General features: G+C 37.9%; 1 protein-coding gene across 1 annotated transcript in view; it reads right to left on the minus strand.

The window, feature by feature from the left end:
* Positions 1-10,023: 10,023 nt before the first annotated feature.
* TTC27 (tetratricopeptide repeat domain 27) overlaps positions 10,024-19,639 on the minus strand; it is a 112,496-nt gene continuing 102,880 nt past the window's right edge. Inside the window, exons 17-20 of the mRNA XM_030235907.2 lie at positions 17,482-17,679; positions 13,976-14,087; positions 13,271-13,371; positions 10,024-10,265 (exon numbers count right to left, since the gene is read on the minus strand). Of these exons, the coding sequence (XP_030091767.1) occupies positions 10,143-10,265; positions 13,271-13,371; positions 13,976-14,087; positions 17,482-17,679 (534 nt within the window). The 3' untranslated portion in view covers positions 10,024-10,142. The remainder of the gene's footprint in view (positions 10,266-13,270; positions 13,372-13,975; positions 14,088-17,481; positions 17,680-19,639) is intronic.

The raw sequence follows: 19,639 nt of genomic DNA on the forward strand, positions 1-19,639 counted from the left end.
GCAGTGCCCATGCCTGGGGGATCTCAGCCGTGACTGAGATCTCAGCTTGCTGTCTGAACCTCAGTGACTAAACAACAGCTTTATTTTTCAATTCCTAAGATTTTATGAGTGCATAAGAAAATATTTGCCTTCCCCCCTACCACCACACATTACTTGAGTATCCCTTTCTTAAGGCACAGAGGCACTTCACTTAACACTTCAATGAGAAAACCCAATTCTAATCTCTCTTTCATTTGAGAGAAGCTAAGAAAAAGGATCAGAAGTCTCTGCATTCCCATTCTCCTCCTTGAGACATCTGCATTACCTTTGCTGACTCAAGGGTTAACAGGGATTTTCTGTCGAAACTCTGCCTGTGAAACCTGTGGGCTCCTCTTTAGGGACTACACTGGAGCAGTGGGACCTGGAGGGATTTCCCAATTTCCCTGATCCTAGAAAAGCCGTGCTGCAGGGGAAAGGAAGGTTCTGGGGAGGTACACTGCCTCTCAAAGAGCATCCTGAAAACAAGACAGCTGTTAATGAGTTGCAGCAGAGAAGGCTACTGTGAGAGTTGGTGATTGAAGGCAAGGAAGATGCAACACAAATTTGCACTATTCAGAGGGTGTTCCCATGATGCTGCAGGGAGCAGGGTGTCAAAGATCCCCTTCATGTCACTCCATATAAAAGGTGTTATTCCTTCCTATAAGGCCCCTCTCAGAGCCCAGGGAAGAGAAGGAAGATAAATAGGAAACTGGGAGGTCATTATCTGTCTCTTATGGGTCCTTAGAAAGAAGAATTTGGTGTCAAAAGCCATAAGTAAGAAAGGAGAAAAGAAAAGCTAGAATGGCTGTGCATGTCTCCTGCTGACAACAACACACACTTATATCTCGATGCCTCTTTTGGGCATTAAAGTGCTGGAAGGCAAAGGAAAAGACTGATGCCTGGAAAAGTGGGCATCTTGTTCCTTGCTTGGTTCTGACAACAGCTCATGGAGGCTTTCCTGCTTCTGTGCCTTAGAGGCAAAAAAAGCAAACAGGGACAAGGAGAGTGTGTGCATATTCCTATCTAGATTTTGTTCATAAAAGTCTGAAGAGTAATTCAGATCTCTCTTAACTGGGATTCCTAGTGAGAACATTGCTGCATCATCCTTTCCAACCGCAGGCACAGAGCTGAGCCCTGAGATTTTCCAACCCCCATCTCCTAAACCCTCCCACCCCATGGCTGCACTGCAGTCAATATTTACGAGTGAGACTTATAAAACAATTTTATATCCATGCCCTCATTCTGCCACAATTCAACACCATCTCCAGAGCTGTTCTGAGATCACTGATGGTATCAAGAGCAAACGGGACAGTAATTTGTAAAGACACGTTAGCATTGTTCGCCTTTAAAAGGCACAAACCCACACACACTTACGTGCCCTCGCACACACACAATTTTGCCAAGCATTACAGCCAATGTTATTTTTAAGCTTCTGTCAAATAGATGCATGACTGCTGTGGGGATTTTATATGTTTAAAATGATTACAGATATTTTCCTCTTAAAATCTCTACTTTTTTTAAAAAAAATTATTTTTCCAAACAGGTTTTGAAATACTCACAAAGCCTGAACACATTTAAGCTTGCAGAAAGGCACATTTAAGGTCTGACAAGACTATAGTTAGGCAAGTTTGAAGAATCACTACTTTTTCAAGGATAGTGTTCTTACTAGAGTGCTGGGTTTTGGATTGATAAATCTACACACACACAGAGGTACCTTTTCTCCACTGCATCCGAAAAGAATATGCAAACAAATCAGGCTCACATGCAGAACAAGTTATGAGAGCTACTGTTTTAAACTGTGAGGCCTCAGTTTTAGGAAGCATTCTTTACACTACAAATCCTCAAGTGAATAGAAAGGCTGTTTCACCGAGTTTCTCAGGGGAAGTTCATGGCCTCTGCATTTGACAGATCAAAATAACACTGCTGCTCCATTCCTGAAGTGGTGATGCAATATTTTCACTAGAACTCTCAGAGAGAAAGTCCGAAGGAAAAAACCAAAATACCCTAGATTAAATTTCAGTGACAATAAATCAAGGCATGAATGCTTGAAACAACTCAAATGCAATTGCTTGTCTGCACAGACACTACCTTGCCATCCCATAATACAAACCCCATTTGTTTTCACTGATGCAGAACCTTGTTACAGAAATGTCATTACAGCAACAAGCAGCATAAGGGAGGATATCAGGTTTTCCTTTGGATTTATGCCTTGGAAGGTAAGTGGATCTGCACTACATCCAAAACACATGCAGGGAGGATGTGACAACATATCCCAGTCATGTTCACTGTTGTCACAGTAAGCTACCCACATTGCTTTCTCAATACTTTCACAAGAAGTAGACTTGTATGAAAAATAAAAATCATTTGCAATGTGCAAAATAACTTCTAGTTATTTTGTATGAGATAATATCCAGAAAAGATATCTTCATACCTTCTGAAGTTTTTTGGCTCAGCTCCCCAAGCTTCCCCATGTAGCATCAAACTGGTCACTCAGCTAAAGGCATTGCCAGCAAAACAACACAGGATTCAACTGCTTAAAAAAAAAAAAAATTGCAAAACTTTCCTTTTAGAAACCAAACCAACAAACAAATCATCCCACCATGGTATTCACAGAACGGTCTATTTTTCACTCAGCTAAACCTCATGGAAATAATAAAACCTTAACCAGAAACTCTAAAATTTAGCCTCAGGCAGAATGCTTGAAAGAGCATAAATCAAAAGCTCCCATGATATCCACCAGAGACTCGGCTACAGCCAGTGAGATAATGCAGCAGGCACTCAAACACTGCAGTAGCAGGTGGGAGCATTCATGTGCAGGAATGATAAACTAGGAAAAACCCCCACAGTTTCAGACATGTCACCTTGTGAAACAGAACATTCCAGATTGCTTTGCCTCAAGGTGGAGAGAGGATCACTACAAACAAGAGACACGTGTGCTTGTGTGTTCTAAGAGTGGTCTGCAATATCTGCAGTGAGTTAGGCAGTTGGAGTAACCCAATCAAAGCAGAAAACTCTTGGTATTATCCAAGGGCATGACACATTTAAGAGTATAAGACACAAGATATTGAGGAAACAGGATAAGCAAAGGCTTAACCTCAGACTGACTCTTGATCCAAGATGTTCAGGAAACATGAAAAAATCCTATCTACCTCAGTGCCAATCTTCCTGATTAATAGCTTGCCAGAAGTTTGCTACAGTTCTGATTTGGAACATATCAGAATCCATATCTGACAACTCTTTATGCAGTGAAACAGCACATGTAGGCAGCAGTGAGCATCTCACTGCCTGTGCCACCTCTGAATGGTGTCCTTGGTACTGTCACCGCTTCTTTTCATTTTATGGACTTCTCATGCTGTTTCTTTTTTCTCCTTTCTCCATTAATTTATAAATTAGGACTCAATTTCTGTTTTGAACTCTCAAGTTCTGTTTGGAACTGTGTAAGTTTTCTACATTGATTCTTTACATCTGGCTTTATGCACCTATCAGCTTACTTAGAGTTAAAAAAGGGCAGTAAAAGCTCTTGTGAAGTACAGACCAAATGCAAGCCAAACTTCAGCTACAAAAAACCCTTCTCTCCTCAGCATGACAATAAAGACAACAAAAATTATCTGATTCAGTAGCTTGCCAAGCTTATGAATTACTTGCCTGTTTTTCACTTGCAAACAGAAAATGCAGACTGATTGACACTGTGTTCACTAGGCCTGGCTTTAGGACCGTGTAGAATTTACAGTCAAATTAAAAACCTCTCTAACATTGACAATAGCAAAACCTGAACCATGGAAGATGGACTGCTACCAATAAAACAAGTAAAAAAGTTGCAGGTACCTCTGGAGCATTCCCTGACAGACCATCCCTCAGACCACATGGGCCTGCAGCACGCTGGTGTTTGTGCCTGAAGTTGGTTCTTTTAACTTCGGGCTATTGCCAAACCATGACTTACTTTTCTCTCCAGCAGCATCTGTTACTTCTGGTTGGTCTGCCATCTTCCTCTGGCAGTGTATGGTCTGCTTAGTCACTGCTCCAACTTTCACTAAGGAAAGACTTGTGCTTTCCTGTCTGATGAAGAATGCTAATCTTTTTTCCCTTGTTTCAGCAGTTCCACAGGGACCATCATCACCATCTCTGGGCTGCTGTTCTTCCTCCACAGTCTGAGTTTTCTGGCAAACACTCATGGTGCTCTTAACTCCCCTAAAACATAAGGTTCCTTGCCTTCTGTCTCATCCCCAAGGGGCTCAGCCAAGACAGAGGGGGAAAATGCCCTTTTCCCACCCCTTCAAGTAACTCTCACCTCACTACAAATTAAAATTTTGATGGTGCTGCCAGCTACTCTCTACAATAATTGCAATCTTAGGGTCCTTGCTAGTGTCTTTCCTATTAAGACTTCATAGCCAAATGTTAAAGAAGCAGGAAAGAACTTTTACAGGGAGGGGATGGTGAGACAGTATTACTGGAAAGGGACAAAATGAAATTTCTGTGAGGCAAGAGCACACAAAGAACTACAAAAATTAGGAGTGCTTTTCCAGGAACCAAAGGTCACAAAACTGGCAGAGGGCTGAGAGATCACAAAGATGGGCAAGTGAAGTCTGTGTCAGAGAGGGTGGAGTAAGAAACACAAAGGTAGTTTCCATGCTTGTAGGATCACCATTCCAGTGAGCAGAAACTGAAAAACAGACCCCAAGCAGGAAAAAATCCTTGTAAGTGGATGTAGTGATTGCACTTAAGACAGAAATATGATGCTCACCTAGAGATGACAGTGGAAAAGAGATGAAATGTAGGGGTTAACTTCTAAAAGTCAACTTAAAAAATGTAGCTGCTTCACTTCAGCAGTGATGTCATTAATAGGCTAACCTGAAGTTCTGAAGATCTTCATGCTGTTAATCTCAGTTTTCCATTGCATGGCTCTTGGCTGGTACTTCTTTGCCTGGTTTGTTACATTGATTTTTGGCCAAGAACTCCTGTAGTTGACTCACAGGTTACTGAGGTGTAAAATAAATAGGAAAAAAATTGAGAAGGGACTTATGACATCACGGGTGATGAAAAGGTTCTTGGTGTGTTCTGAGAAAACATTCAGATCAGACTAAACTGGAAACAGAAAAATGGATATTCATACTCAGGTTAACTTGGAAAACAGTTCTATAAAGAAAGCAGTTATTTAACAGAGATTTTTAATCCTAAACCACTCTTGTCGCAGAGGATCATTTTAGGATTATATCAGTATTAGTGGATCAAATTTGTAATGGTTCTTTCATCTAACTCAGCAGAGGAGAGTAGCAATTACTTGACTCAGCATCCTTGTCTTGCTCAGTGAAGAGAGCCTGAATCCACAAACTCACTTTTCTTGCCTTAACAAGGGAATCAAAAGTGCAAAGGAAAAAGTGTGAGTGAAAGGACAAATGCTATAACAACAGTAAAACAAACCAAACCAAAATGTCCAACAAGATAGCTGCTGCTGTCTGATAGCTTTTTTTGTTTAAAGAGCAGAAACAAATTCACTTCAGCTGCAGCATATAAGCTTCTCCCAAAAGCAAATTTGTCTCCATTTTCAGTGAGGAATTCTTACAACATGCTGTTAAGTTACCAATTTTCAATTTATTTGGTGAAAACCAAATACTGTCACTAATAATGATTAAACCTTGGTCATTGAAGGATGCTAACAGCTAAAAAGAGAACCCTGTGCTACTACACTCAACCCATAAAGGATAACTCTTTTATTAGTGTAGCTGAAGAAATGTTTGTCTAATGAATGCAGCTACTATATTTGAGCACATGCCTGAATAAGCTACTGGCTGATTGAAACCTCTCTATTTTTAAGTACTCCTGAATGCTGCAAAAACTTGTCCTACTGCAGTATTACATTGGGGTTTGTATAAATGTAAACATTTTATTGCCAGTAACTTGTGAAATTCACCTTATTTGCAGGTCTTATGCCTGAAACACATCATGTAAAATGTACAGGAATGACTTTCTTACATCTGGTCTGATTTCCAGTCTCTGTAATGCATACAGCTTTCATGAGATGTACCTTCCTGTAAATGTACCTCTTACACCTTCAGAATTAATAACTGTTTCTGTAACAGACACAAGATTTTATACAAGTATGAGCTTGTTAATACATGTACACATATAAGCTTACAAATATATAGACAGAATATAAACAAAAAATTAAAATAACTTTTTGAAATAATTTTTGAAACACAAAGCATTTCATCTCAGTAATCCCACCAAAACCAACTCCATACTGTTGATGGCAATCTTTCCTTTTTTACAGTAATGTATTTCCTATCAAATTCCAGTTTATTTTTAATTTCAGAGAACCCAAGTTGTACCCTATCAGCTGTTACCTTTTCCCTAATTTGTATGCACTTCTGGTGTAGAGTTCTGCATGAATGCAGATGAAGAAAAAATTAGGTACTTGTATATTATTTTAATTTTTGTTTCTCTAGAAATAGAATGAGTTTGTTTAGCTTCCTTTTATCTCCTGAAATACATTATGTCCATCTGTACTGTCAGTCACTGATATTGAGATAGAAATACTGAACAGAAGACCTAAGTCAAAATAACATCAAAGAGACTTTACAGCTTCTCTAAAGTATGGTAAAATTAATACCTGGTTTTTTTCTGTCTTATTTAATTTAAAGGGGTATAGTTTTAACCAGTGTATGTACACATGCAAAAGCTGATCTTGAAAATGCGTCCTCTGTATTTGATATAAAACATCCACCATTTTAAGAACTGAAAAATTATTTAAAGCTTTATTTCTTTCCACAGTTTTAGTACAGAGCTCTGCATGAATGATGGGATGAGAGCTGCCTGCCTTTCTGAATGCACTGGTCAGTGAGGTGGAAGAACACTGAGGACAATGTGACATGGAACACAGCATTTACTGGCCTGTACTTGGGATGACCTGCCTGAGTCAGTGTGGCCCCACCAACCCCAAGAACATTCACTTCAGCTCATGAGTAATGTCCCAAACCCAACAAAACTCCTACTACCACACCCAGCCTGACACAGTCCTTTGGGTGAATCAGAAGATCTTCCCCTGGTTCTAACCACCAGGGGCTGAAAATACATCATGTGTTGAACCATATTAGGTCACAGACATAATAACAAACCCTTTTAGACCACAGAAATTAATTCTTTTTCATACATCATACTTCCTGGCTTATACTCATCTTGCAAACTCTGAGACAGTTGCTTTCTCTGTCTGGGTTGGTAGAAGTTGAAAGATCTAGACTCATCTGTTTTACCTCCATGTCACACCACATTAATGGCAGACAGACATCAAAAGGGGGAAACCCCAATACTTGTAAAGTCAGAAAGACAAAAAAGAAAGGAAAAGTACCCAAAGTTCTATCCTAAGTGAACTGTAAGGAATTCCTGCAACATACTTCTTAATCAAGTCCAAGCCACACTAATTAATAATAGGTAGCATGTGCTGTACATAGAGCTTTGAAAATAACAGAGGGGTTATAGAGGTATTTGCAAATGTGACAACTGTATTAGGAAAGGACTGTACAGTTTTGCTAAACTCTCAAGGATTCTGCAGCTGTCATGAGAGTGATCCAAGTAAGAAGACAGATGCTTCCCATAAGATGGAGAGCTGAAAAGTCTGAGGTCTGTTTAGGAAATGATTCTTCCTCTTTCTAGCCAGATTGTTTTTTGACAGCCAGAGCTTTTATAGAGACATTGTCTTCATGACAATGGTCTCCTAAAGCTATTCTGAACCAAACACTGCTGGCATGAACACAGAAAATCAGTACCACACACAACTGACATGGTTTTTTGTGTCTGGAAAGTTTAAAAAGGCCTGTGATGATCTCCAAAGAAACAGTATGGGCTCCCCTTGTACCCGAGGAAGATAAAAACACCACCAATTCACAGGAAGAGGTAGTAAGTACATACCTGGTAGAGAGATTTACATCAGGTGTTCAGTCTCATGGATAAAGTGGCTGAAGTCTTCTGGCAGCATCTGCTCTGAAAAGCCAGACTCCTTAATGATGAGTCAGCTCCTGCCTTGCCATCTTTCACACCGTGTATATTGTGTGTACACATTTCAATTGTGTATTTATAAGTCTCTGCAGACATCTCCCCTTTACCACTTAATTATAACAGGAAAATTGATGTGCTGTCATTAACACTAGTCATCCCCCTCTACAGGAACACCCTGTCTGCTGCCACCAGGCTTTCCTTGTATTAGGTGAAAGACAAAGCTGCTTACATTCCATGCATCTACTAAGACAGCGAGGCACAAATGGGGAAAAGATCTGTGCTGCGAAAACATGTGAAGCACTGTAAGGAAGAGACACTGAAAGAACAGAAAGACTTTCACTTGACCACCTTAGGCAAAGAAACAGGAAGAATTTTTAAAAGAACAAAATCAAAGGGAAAAGGACTTGAAGGCTTTTTCACAGACTCTTCTAATATTCCACAAGAAGTGTTAACTTCCCATGGTAGGCAGAAACCACTACACAAAAAAGAATCTGGCTTGCTGTTCTGCAATACCAAATTGCAGCTATAAAAGTGTCTCAGGTGACAGACCGGACAGAATTATTGTTTTTTAAATCAAGACAGCAGAATTCAAATCTCATGTTGTCAAGCTAATCGTGGGATATAATTCTGGTTATTTGCCATAAGATTACTACAAAAATTGAGATTTTTCTGCCACTGAACTATTCCACTAAACCCTTTCTTTGTAAAAAACTTAGTGCTGGGAACAAAATAATTTTAAAGATACTTTATTTTCCTTAGTGAATAAGGTTAAGTCACATCAAAACATAATGACATATCAAAAAGATGGTAGTGGTGCCAGTCTGTCACAAAACTCTCAGCCCTTTTTTTTCCAGTCAGGTTTTCATTACATGTATGAACAAAATGGAAGCAGCTAAAGCAAATTCTCTCTGCAAAAACTTCTAATGTTTCCACTCTTTCTGGGCAATTTCAACAAAGAGGTGTTTTGGAGCCAGCTGTCCTTCACTAGCAGGTAAACCGATTACTAAGATGGCCATTTCTGTGGGAACCTCATGTTTAAATACTGTCAACAAATAATTTATTCTCCATTCTGAGAGCTTTACAAAGATGTGCAGCTTTATAATTGTGTTAAGATGGTTTACCCTTCAAGCACCAAAATAAGAGGCATGTACTGCTGCTTCAAATCAAAATAATTGTTTGGTTTACTTGTACCTTCTGTTTTTCTCTTCAGGGAGAAATTTCTTACCATTCAGCAACAGATCATACCATAGATGGTACAAAGCCAGAATATAGATAACCACACCATTCTCATAGGGAGAAGCAAGCCAAAACCCTGTATGCGAGGGAATTATTTCACACAGGTTTCTGAAAAAATCTTATTTTAAGAAATGCAGTAGCAAAGATGCTGAAAAATGAAACCATGCAAAATAGTCCAGATGAAAATAAGACACTTGGGTCTAGTCAGATGCAAGTATTTTAGATTAGACTGCAGTTTATTGCTGCCTCAGTGGGGGAAATTCCCCCACCTATAAAAGGCCCAAATGAAGTACCAGTATACTGCCCACAGGATACAAGTTATGTATATTGAACAAACCAATACTGCTTTAAGTAATAACTGTTTGCAAATCCTAAGGCAACAAACAGCCTTCTACTCTAACTGTATTACCGGAAGAACAAAAAAGACTAAAATCTTGCTCTCAGGACCCCACCTCCCACCCTGTAAGCAATTAACACTGAATTAAAATGGGAAATTGGCTGGGCTCAGCTCCCACTTCTGCTTGCTTCTTCATCTCCTCCAGACTAGCACCTCCCCTGCTCCCCCCCTGGGTGGGGCATCCTCCAGCATCCCAGCACCAAGGTAGATGAAGCAGGCAGAACTACTCCTCCACAATCACCTTACAAACATCAGCAGCTCTCTTCCAGGAAATCTGGGGCTGAAGAACCAAAACATGCAACTTTGTAAGACAGTGGGACCAGGTAAGAAACAATCTTAAAAGGCAGATGGAACTTGGAAAAAACTGACCACGAGAACAGCACTGTACAGAAATGTGTTTATTGAGGGTGTTGCCTGAGAATTGTTACCATTTCATCAGCAAAAGTGGTGGTGAAAGAAACATGTAATTAGCATCATCCTGTCCCAGAATTTGGTCCTTAAGTCAGCACTGGTCTCTCAGTTGGTTGCTCAGCTCCTGAAGTTCAGCTATCATGTTGTCCATAGTTGTCACCTCATCAGCTATCTCACTGTGAACTTCATTACTTGTTACATCTATGAAAAGTTGCTGCACAACAAAAAGAAATACTTGTAAGTACTTTATAAATACATACCTTTAAAAGATAAATACAGTTTCTCTCCTTCAGTGGAGAGACAAAATACAGGAAGTTCATAATCTCTATGCTGTTTTTCATAATTTTGTAAACTATGATGCTATCTCTCTCAAAGAAAAGGCTATTTTGTGGCTAATAAACAGAAGTTATACACACACACACATATGGACACACATCCTGCATATAGACCTGAAATCTGGGCCACACACCTGCTATTGTGCCAAAGGGGTCAAATCCTCCTGTGGATGTGGGGTTTCTGCTCTGACCTGACTGCCTGCAGTGACTCCTGATTCCATTGAAAGTAAAGGACTTTTTCATGAAACTCAGATTAGAAGAGCATCTCGCATTCTGTCACTGCAGTTTATAAGGCCACGTGCTGATAAACTGGTTGTGAATTTTTATGACCATTTTCCCCAGTTTCATATTCTGTTTCTTCATTTTCTCCAAAAACTCAAATAAATATTTTTTCACATTTGATGTCAAGACATGAATGGGTGGAGGCATTCACCTGAGTGTAACTAGTTATACCAGAGAAAACAAAACACTACAGAGTAATTAAAATTGTTCTCAAAGACCTTAAGAAATTAACAGAAACAAGAAAAAAAACCAGCTAACTCATGAGCAATCATAATCTTCATCTATTTAATATTGAGGCTATGTGAGGTACCACTATACAGAAATATGGGGAGGGGGGGACACCCAAACACATGTCTTCCCTTCATTATGCAAAGGGAGAGTGATTCACACTTCATTTCACAGAATCACAAAGCCTACATTTAGAGATAAAATCAAACCAAGAAAACAAAAGTTGCTCTGGAGTACATCTGCACATCAGTATATCATCAAAACATAAAGGGATAATACAGATATGTATATAAACAAAAATGTACTTGAAAGGCTTGAACTAAGGTATTCACTGTTCCTCAAAACAATGTTGTCACTGAAATAAGGAACATCTTACACAATAGGAACATATTCATGCTCCAAGTACAGAAACTTCTTTGACTTTCAGCCAAAAAAACCTCACACTGGGAGTGTGACAGAAAAATTTGGTTCTTTCTGGTGAGACAGGTAAATAAATCAGGATGACATAATTATTTTCTCTTTTTAATTTTTTTTTTTTCTGTACACAGTTAGAGAAGTCTATTCAGCTAGAGACAGCCTGGGGAAGGTTCAGGCACCATCATTCTTTGGGCTTTGTGCCCCATGTCTCCCCAAAACAGTGCCCACCTTTCATGCATTTACAAATGATGCACTGGGACAAGGACCAGAAGAGGACCAATAGCACATGCTGTGCTATTTACCACAGCATGTGACTGCCCAGCAGGCCCTGCACAGAAGAGTCCAGAAACAGCACATTTGGGATCTGCAGCCTTTGGCAAATTGTGGGTGCTTCATAAGTCTGACACAAACAGAAGCTCAAACATCAAGAGATGGAGATCCTGGAAGAAGTTACATTGTTTCACCTACTCTATTTATTTGTTCCAATTGCATGTCCTGACTAAAAAATTTTGGAATTTAATCTTTTATCAGTTATTTTCACTGCTCTTTTATTCCTCCTGAAATATTAACTAGTGAGTCTGTTCTTAGCCCATTTTTAACGTGCTTTTTTCAGCTGAAATTAAAAATTTAAAAAAAAAACCACTAATATTGACTCACAGGGCAGCAAAATGAGATGCAGTCAAGCTTGGACAGATATAAACAGTGTTAAACTGTTTGTGCATAGGATCTGACAGAAGATGACTGAGTTTTTAAACTACAACATATTTGAACATTTAAACTAGAACATACTTTGAATATTACTTCAAATTCAAAGTAAGATGGCATCTTGGAAGGGATGTAAAATCAGTGAGTTCACATAAAATGCTTAATTTCTAATGTGACAGTTTTCTCAGGAGTACCATAAAATCATTAGCTGCCAATAATATAGATGTTCATTTAATTAGTGCTTCTGGAACTTAAAAGAGAGTTTACTAGACTCAAACATTCTTAATCTTTCATAATTCATGACTCTTCATAATATAAACTACCTGTACCTGCATTCATATAATTGATGTCATTTAGTGCTTTCTCTACAGTAATATTCAGTCTATGTACCTTTTTTAAAGAAAACACAATCATATTTTGTGAGTAAGAGCAAAAATATGTTGTCTCTTTTTTCAACAAATTTCAAAGTCTTACCTAAAGCCTGTGTCTAAAAGCTGTGTTACAGATCCAGCTCATGTTTGCTTATGCAACTTTCCTAGGCTTTTATCCTTAAAATTAAAGAACTTGAGAGAAAATGAGCCAAGTTGAGCACACTGATGACAAATTAACACCTTGTAGCACAAGCACACATTATAAAACTTCAGCTCTGTGATTCACAGTAGCTAACTCCACAGGCAGGAGGAATCCCTCTTTAAGATAAGATGTGTATTTGAACAGAAAAAGTATGATTCAAATACGAAGAATTGACATCTGAATTGGTAGGATATCCACAAAAATGAGACTAAAAATTAGTTCTGTTCTTTAATAAATAACTCTTTTTAAAACACTCCAAGTGATGCAAAGCAATCTTGACACATCTGGGACTTTTCTGCAGGTTTAGATCCATTTTTTCTGATACTGCCCAGTTTATCCCATGACTACTCACATTAAAAACAGGGCTTTGAAATGACTGATTGCTTTCAAACATTCAAATCTGTTTGTCCAACATTTTAGGTAAAGTTCTACTGTACTCTAAAATGTCAATGCTGTCTCTTAGACTAGTATTGCAATCAAAGCTCAGCAGGAAGAAGGGAAATATAAGTTTACTTAAAACTGGAATCCCCAACAGCATAGAGATGAACATCACCCGATGATGCACTGCAACAGGCAGGTATTATTTGATCTATAATTGATTCAAAACAGAGAAATTCTGGCAACAGAACAGAGATTTCTAGCTTTCAAACAAAAACTCCTACCTTTCAAACTTTCCTACCTTTGCCTTGGATGACAAGCCACGTAAGTTGAGCCGAGCAGAAGAAAGTATCTGCAAAGCTTCCTGATGATTAGATTTGTTCTTGCTGCATTTTATAGCCACTAGAATCCAAACACAGCAAGACCCCAAAACAAAAAAGCATTACCACTCCAGCAATAATCTTTAAACAGAAACATTTAATTAAAGATCTTGACACTCTCCACAGACAATTTTAAATCTCATATCCACCCCAAAAACCAAGAAGTAAAAAAAAAAAAACCTGAGTAATTTTGACAAGATAACTCTAAACACAACAGGTATCTGTATCCTTCTTACACAACAGGTATCTGTATCCTTCTTAAACATAAGCATCACAGAACAAGGAATAATCTTAATCAGTTTCATTCATTTCCTGACTAGCATACTCAATCAATTTATGTGATGATCTGAGCATTGAGATGAACTGCAGATGCATTTTCACTTGCTTTATGAAGTTGCTGGATCATGAAATTAATTGATTCCATATTTACCAGTCATATGTTTACTGACTCACCCTATACAATTTCTGCCTCATTCCAAGTATATTTTTGTATGCAGTATCAGGATGATACTCTGTTACAGGACTCCTAGTAGTAGGAATAAATACAATAGGTAGAGTATTATTTTGCCACTAAGCTTAATAAATATCTGTTACACTCTTCATGAAAAATAAAATGGAGAACATACCATGTGCAATCTCTATGGCTCCTTTCACCACTTCCTTAAAAGAAGAAACATCTTTCTCCCAATCATGTGATTGAATTTCACATTTATGTGCCTTAGTGAGATACTGAAGTGACTGCAAGGAGAAAAAAAAATTATTAGTATGTCAGAAAATTAACTAGGAAACTAAATTAGTTTGAACTATCTACAAAATTAGTGGTGAATCCAGAAAATGAATCAATGAGTCTATCTTTACTGTACTTGATTTCCTGTGAGTTGGAGTAGTGTCCTCCTCTGCAGCAATAAGCACCAGCTGTAAAACAGATGTTCTTCACCAATACTGCAGCTCAAGTATGAGAAGCATATAAAGTAACATCTGTCTAATTTTTATCTTTTAAAAATCTGTCTAGACTGATGGATGTGACCATGTTTGCCAAGTCATCATAATTAAATGCACATGAAAAACAGAAAAATACTTGCATTCACACTTCAAACAGCAAATTCATATCTAAAAACCTTTAAGTGAATACATCAAAGCTTTCTTCCTGTATATATAATCTTGGGAAATATGCATTTTATAGATGTAGCTATTAGTTGCCATACTGCTCTGGTTCTCGGTGTGAACAGGAAAAAAAAATGTAAACAATATGGAAGGAGGATCCCATTAAGGTGAAAAAAATAATTTTAGCAGAAGAAATTGATTTTTGCTTTTGAATTTTGTTTTCTTTTTACAGCATCAAAAACATGAAACAAATACATGCCAGAAGTTACACGGCTTAGTTCAATGACAACTCTCCAGTTACCTTTTTAAAGAGTTTAATATAAAGGAATAAAAAAAGTTTCAGTGTGGGACATATACATGAGCACAGTAAAGACTTCTGATTGTGAGGGTTGTCACCCCAGAAGCTTCCACCTTCTCTCTCCCACCTGAGTTCCAATCACAATGGCACAGGTGACTGAACTGCTAATGCTGCTGTAAATGGCAATAAAGGGATATTAAGTCAAACCAGAGTGAATTATCTTTTTTTTTTTCCACAATAACCTAGGTTATAACTGGTAATAGTTCAGGCAAGAAGAGGCAAGAATTTCCAAGAGAAGGAACAACAGTTTTTATAGCAGTCTGATTTCAGTCTACATGTGTCTGAGCCAGAGCAGCAAACTGGGGGGGGGGGTGCTGACAGATGTCATGGAGGGGAAAGAATTCAAAGTCTTGTGGGCTGTTTATTTGCACTTCTGAAACCTGGATTTATCCTGAAAGGAAACAGTTATGAGCCGGGGAAAGTTCAAGGAACAGAAGGGATTCATAGCCTGGGATGGATCAGCAGGAAACTTGAAGGCTGGAAAGATTCCTCAGTGGGAAAGGTGTGGACTGGACTGCATCCAGTGTAGGGAAGAAAGAAGTACTGAATGATGTGGCAGTTCAGATACACTGAAGTGTGAGAGTAAATATATAAAGAAAAAAACTCCAAAACAGAACAACAAACCCAACACTTCAGTAATTTTACACTCCTAACTTGCAAACCTTGACTGACTTTGATTCAATTTACAAAGCACTGCTGTGAATTTTAACTGTAGACCCTAGTGATTAATGTGGCATCAGATGTATCAGCAGAACAGAAAAGTAAAAATCCCCCAGTCACCAAGACACTCTTTTAAAATACCCACACATACAAGATTGTTCTTTCAAATTCAATGTTAGGAACAAAACTGGTTAAATATAATTAAACCTGCACGAAATAAGGTGCAGAATGGAAAGGTATAGAATAAAGATCAAACCTTACATTTGTAAGGTGGTGTATGACACACTTAAAGGTTTGCTCCCATCTCTTTGTCCTCTGATGCCACAGTATAGTTAAATAATGCCCTTTTAGAATTCATTGGCCTTTTGCCTTATAAATGTAGGTTGCAAACAGACTATATCACTAGAATTTTTCTACAGATATGGTTATATTCATGACCCATGATGGTGCTTGTGGCAGTAAAGCCAATAAATACGGGTTTCATCATTTTTACTTCGTAACATGATATCATAAATCAGTGATTATTTGGTGTATTGCAAATTAATTTTTACACTGTAAATTAATACATGCTGTGGCTTTAGGCAGTTTTGCTCTTTTATGATCTGCATCTATGGTATTGTCATACCAGGATATTTGGATACACATGTAAGCATACCTTAAGTATTCATAAACATCATTCCATCTTGCAGGCAAGCTAGACTGTGTGTTCCACAACCAGCCTGATTAGGACACACAGCTAAAGTACTGTCTACTCTACAAATTGAAACCATGTTTTTAACTGGGTAAGTTAAAAATACCATGATGTAACCAGATTCTGAAATTATTACATTCATAGTATAGATAGGGCCTCTGCTGCTTTGCATGTCTGAGTAAGAATTTGAGGATATATTACAGGATATTGCAGTGTCTGTATTTCTGCATTCTAAATAGGCCAAATCCCTTTTACTGTTCACCTGTAAAGAAAAATAGAGAAGACAAAAGGGAGGAATAGGAGGTATAATAGACACCAACAATGACTAAACAAGGCTCTTCCCAGGGTAGAGCACAAATAGACAATGAGCAAGGCACAAATGATTATAATTTTAAGCCCAAAGGAATACAATTTGTAGGCCTAACCATCTTCCCTGCTTGATATTAAGCAATCCTTCAGAGACGCATTTTTTGCCCAGGCCAAAGGCATAACCCCATTGGTGAACATATACTGAATGCTGACCTAGTGTATTTTCAACTTCAGTGAAGATCTGACAACCCTTAATTATTTTTGAACTGTGCAACGCTATCTGAACTTTTTGAAATTTAATATCAAATGCAAAGCACACTCCAGCATACAACAAAGTAAACACTTCTAGCAGTGCAGAATGGTTATTCTGGAAATGCAATCAACTTAATTCCTTGGGAAGTGATAAGAACAAGAAATGGAAGTTAACATAGCAAAACCAGTGATGGGTAAAGTGAAACCAATGGTTCAACAGACTAGGGATTAAATATCATTCTTTAATTCCATTTTGGGCTAATTAAGGACAAAAAAAATTCTACTCTGGGTATTCTAACTGTGGTGTAGATTATTTTAAGTGCATTTTCCCTTAGTGATTACAAAGAACACAGATGGCTTATGCTGCTACTGGATCATGCCTTTAAGACCCTTTTTTTTTTTTCAGAAGCTGCAATATTCTATCTTCTGAATCAAATATTTCAATTTTAAAAGAAGTCAAAACCCACACCACCATTTGATTATAGATGTTAGACTGTTGCTAAGAGAAGTTTCAGATTAAATATTCAGGACCATACACATATGCTGTGTAGGATGTGATAGGATGTTTTGAAATGAAACACTGATAAAAAAAGAGTTTTTTTTTTTTCAAGTCCAAGAAAACTGATGTAAAACATCTTGCTCCTGTTGTGTGCAACAAAAACGTGTGCTGTAGGAACACGAAGAAAAGACAATGCACTTATAGAAACACTAAAGCAAAACGGGTCTGGAACAAGAGCATGTTCTACTACAGTTCTTACCTTTTCAATATCTTCACTACTACCATTCTCTCCATTTCCATAAAGTTGGGCATAAAGTCTCCAGATTACCCCATCATTTGTCACTCGTGAAGTGACTCTGCCCAAGAGCTCTTGCAGTTTCCCCTTCAATCCACTTGATACCTCTCCAGCACGATCTGCCAGACCATCTACTACTGCCCTGACCAGAATAGCCAGCACCTTAAAAAAGCAGCAGGAGAGAGCTGTTATTTCAACTCAAATCAACATCAGTATATGTAATATTATCTGTAATATTTGGTCTCTATTAATGATTGTGCCATATGGTAAGTACAGAATTTACTAAGAAATACATGGACTAATTCAACTGATTTAAACCTCATCTATAAGATTCTATGTTGGTGCAGGTGAAGAGGCCAAAAATATAAGACAGAAATCTGGGTAAAGGAAACCGAGGCAGAAAATATCATCTTATAGATATTTTCACCTTCTAATACAGTTATAAAAGGATCAGTAAACAGGCTGAGCCAAATTATTCAGGTAATGGAAGGCACTGTTTTTTACAGGACCTCTACTTAACAACCTGCAGAAAGGAAAAGATGTACAGTGGATAAGATGGAAACTGGAAGGCAATGGAATACCTTGGGAATCCGTTTTTAAATCTGTGATTTACTAGACAAATCAGCTCCATCAAACTCTTCTACAAATACTCATTAGGGGCCATACTTTTTGAATCACTGGCTTGACAATGTGGGATCTGACCTGCAGAAATGCTGAGCACATGCAGCTGCTGGTGGGAACTTGGCTTTGCATGTAAAAGATGCAACAACATACCAGTCTTTTTGTCCCAAACTGGACACAGAAAATTAGAAAACAGTGTCACTTTGCCTCAGTTTCTCCTCAGTAAAATAGGAAACAGCAAATGTAAATCAAGGCAGTATATCATATGATGAATTAGAAGAGAATAACCCCCAGAAAAGCTGTGGCTTATCAATTGAGTAATACCCATCCTGTGCAGTGCAGGAGACATAGCAACTGGGGAAGAAATAAGGATGAAAACGAAATGGAAGTTTCATCAGGCTTGCATTCAAGATAGGCCAGTAAGAGCTGCACAAACACCTTCATGCTGGTACTTCCCAACTTGTGAACCTGTTGTTTGGCAACTTTAACGCTTCAACATTTTTGTCACTGTGATACCAGGAAAGCTCACACACAGCAGTATTAACATCAAGACAGTAATAAAACTAACTTCAAAGATGACCTGTGAATAGCTGCAAACCCTACAAAAACACCTCACAAATCAAGATGATTTGTGATTCAGTTCACTGAAAAAAGTAATGCAAAAATTATGACAGTATCAAAGTGTATCACACTCAGAAAAATAACACACCCAGTTCAGCACTTGTGATATGTCACTTTCCTAAAATAACTTTTCTTCTGAAGAATGACTCAATTACAATGCATCCCAAAAAATAATGAGTTTAATCAGATACAGAAAATTCTTGTCAGGACAACCCAAATCAATCAAAATGGCTGATAATTATATTAAATAAATCAAAGTAATACAAGGAGTGAAAACAAATATACATCTACCTGGTATCTATTCAGAACTAATGGTATCACAGTAACATCTAAGCATGAGTTAAACTGCTCCCCTCTTGTCCCCCCAAAACCACAGCAGTCACTCATATTCCTTATAAAATGATACAACAAACTGGCAGTTCCTTCAAGATCTCTTAAAAGACACTTAAGATAACAGAAAATATGATCAACTATTAATAGTCCAATTTATATTCATAATTTGGAATATAAGGCACCAAATCCCATCATTAACCACGTCTTCTATAATGAGTTACTAGAAAAACACCAGCAAGTGCTGGTATTTCCATTACTAAAGCACTGTAACAAAAAAAACCACAGGTGCAAGAAAAACCCTAAACTAAGTTCTCTTTTGACAAGGAACCAGAACTGGTCCTGAGGATTCACACACAGATATACAACTTCTCAATCAATTTCCTCAGTTTAATAAAACTGTTTCTCAAAGTCCAAATGTTAGTTCATGTGAATATCATATATAATCATTAAAAGTTTTAAAGGTTTTTTAAAAAAAGTTTTATTTTGTTTTTACATTAAGAAAAAAAAAGAGTTTCCTTAATTCAGTAGGATGCAGCAACTGTAAAAT

This window comes from Serinus canaria, chromosome 3 (assembly GCF_022539315.1).
Source record: "Serinus canaria isolate serCan28SL12 chromosome 3, serCan2020, whole genome shotgun sequence".
In the NCBI taxonomy this organism is placed as follows: Eukaryota; Metazoa; Chordata; class Aves; order Passeriformes; family Fringillidae; genus Serinus; species Serinus canaria.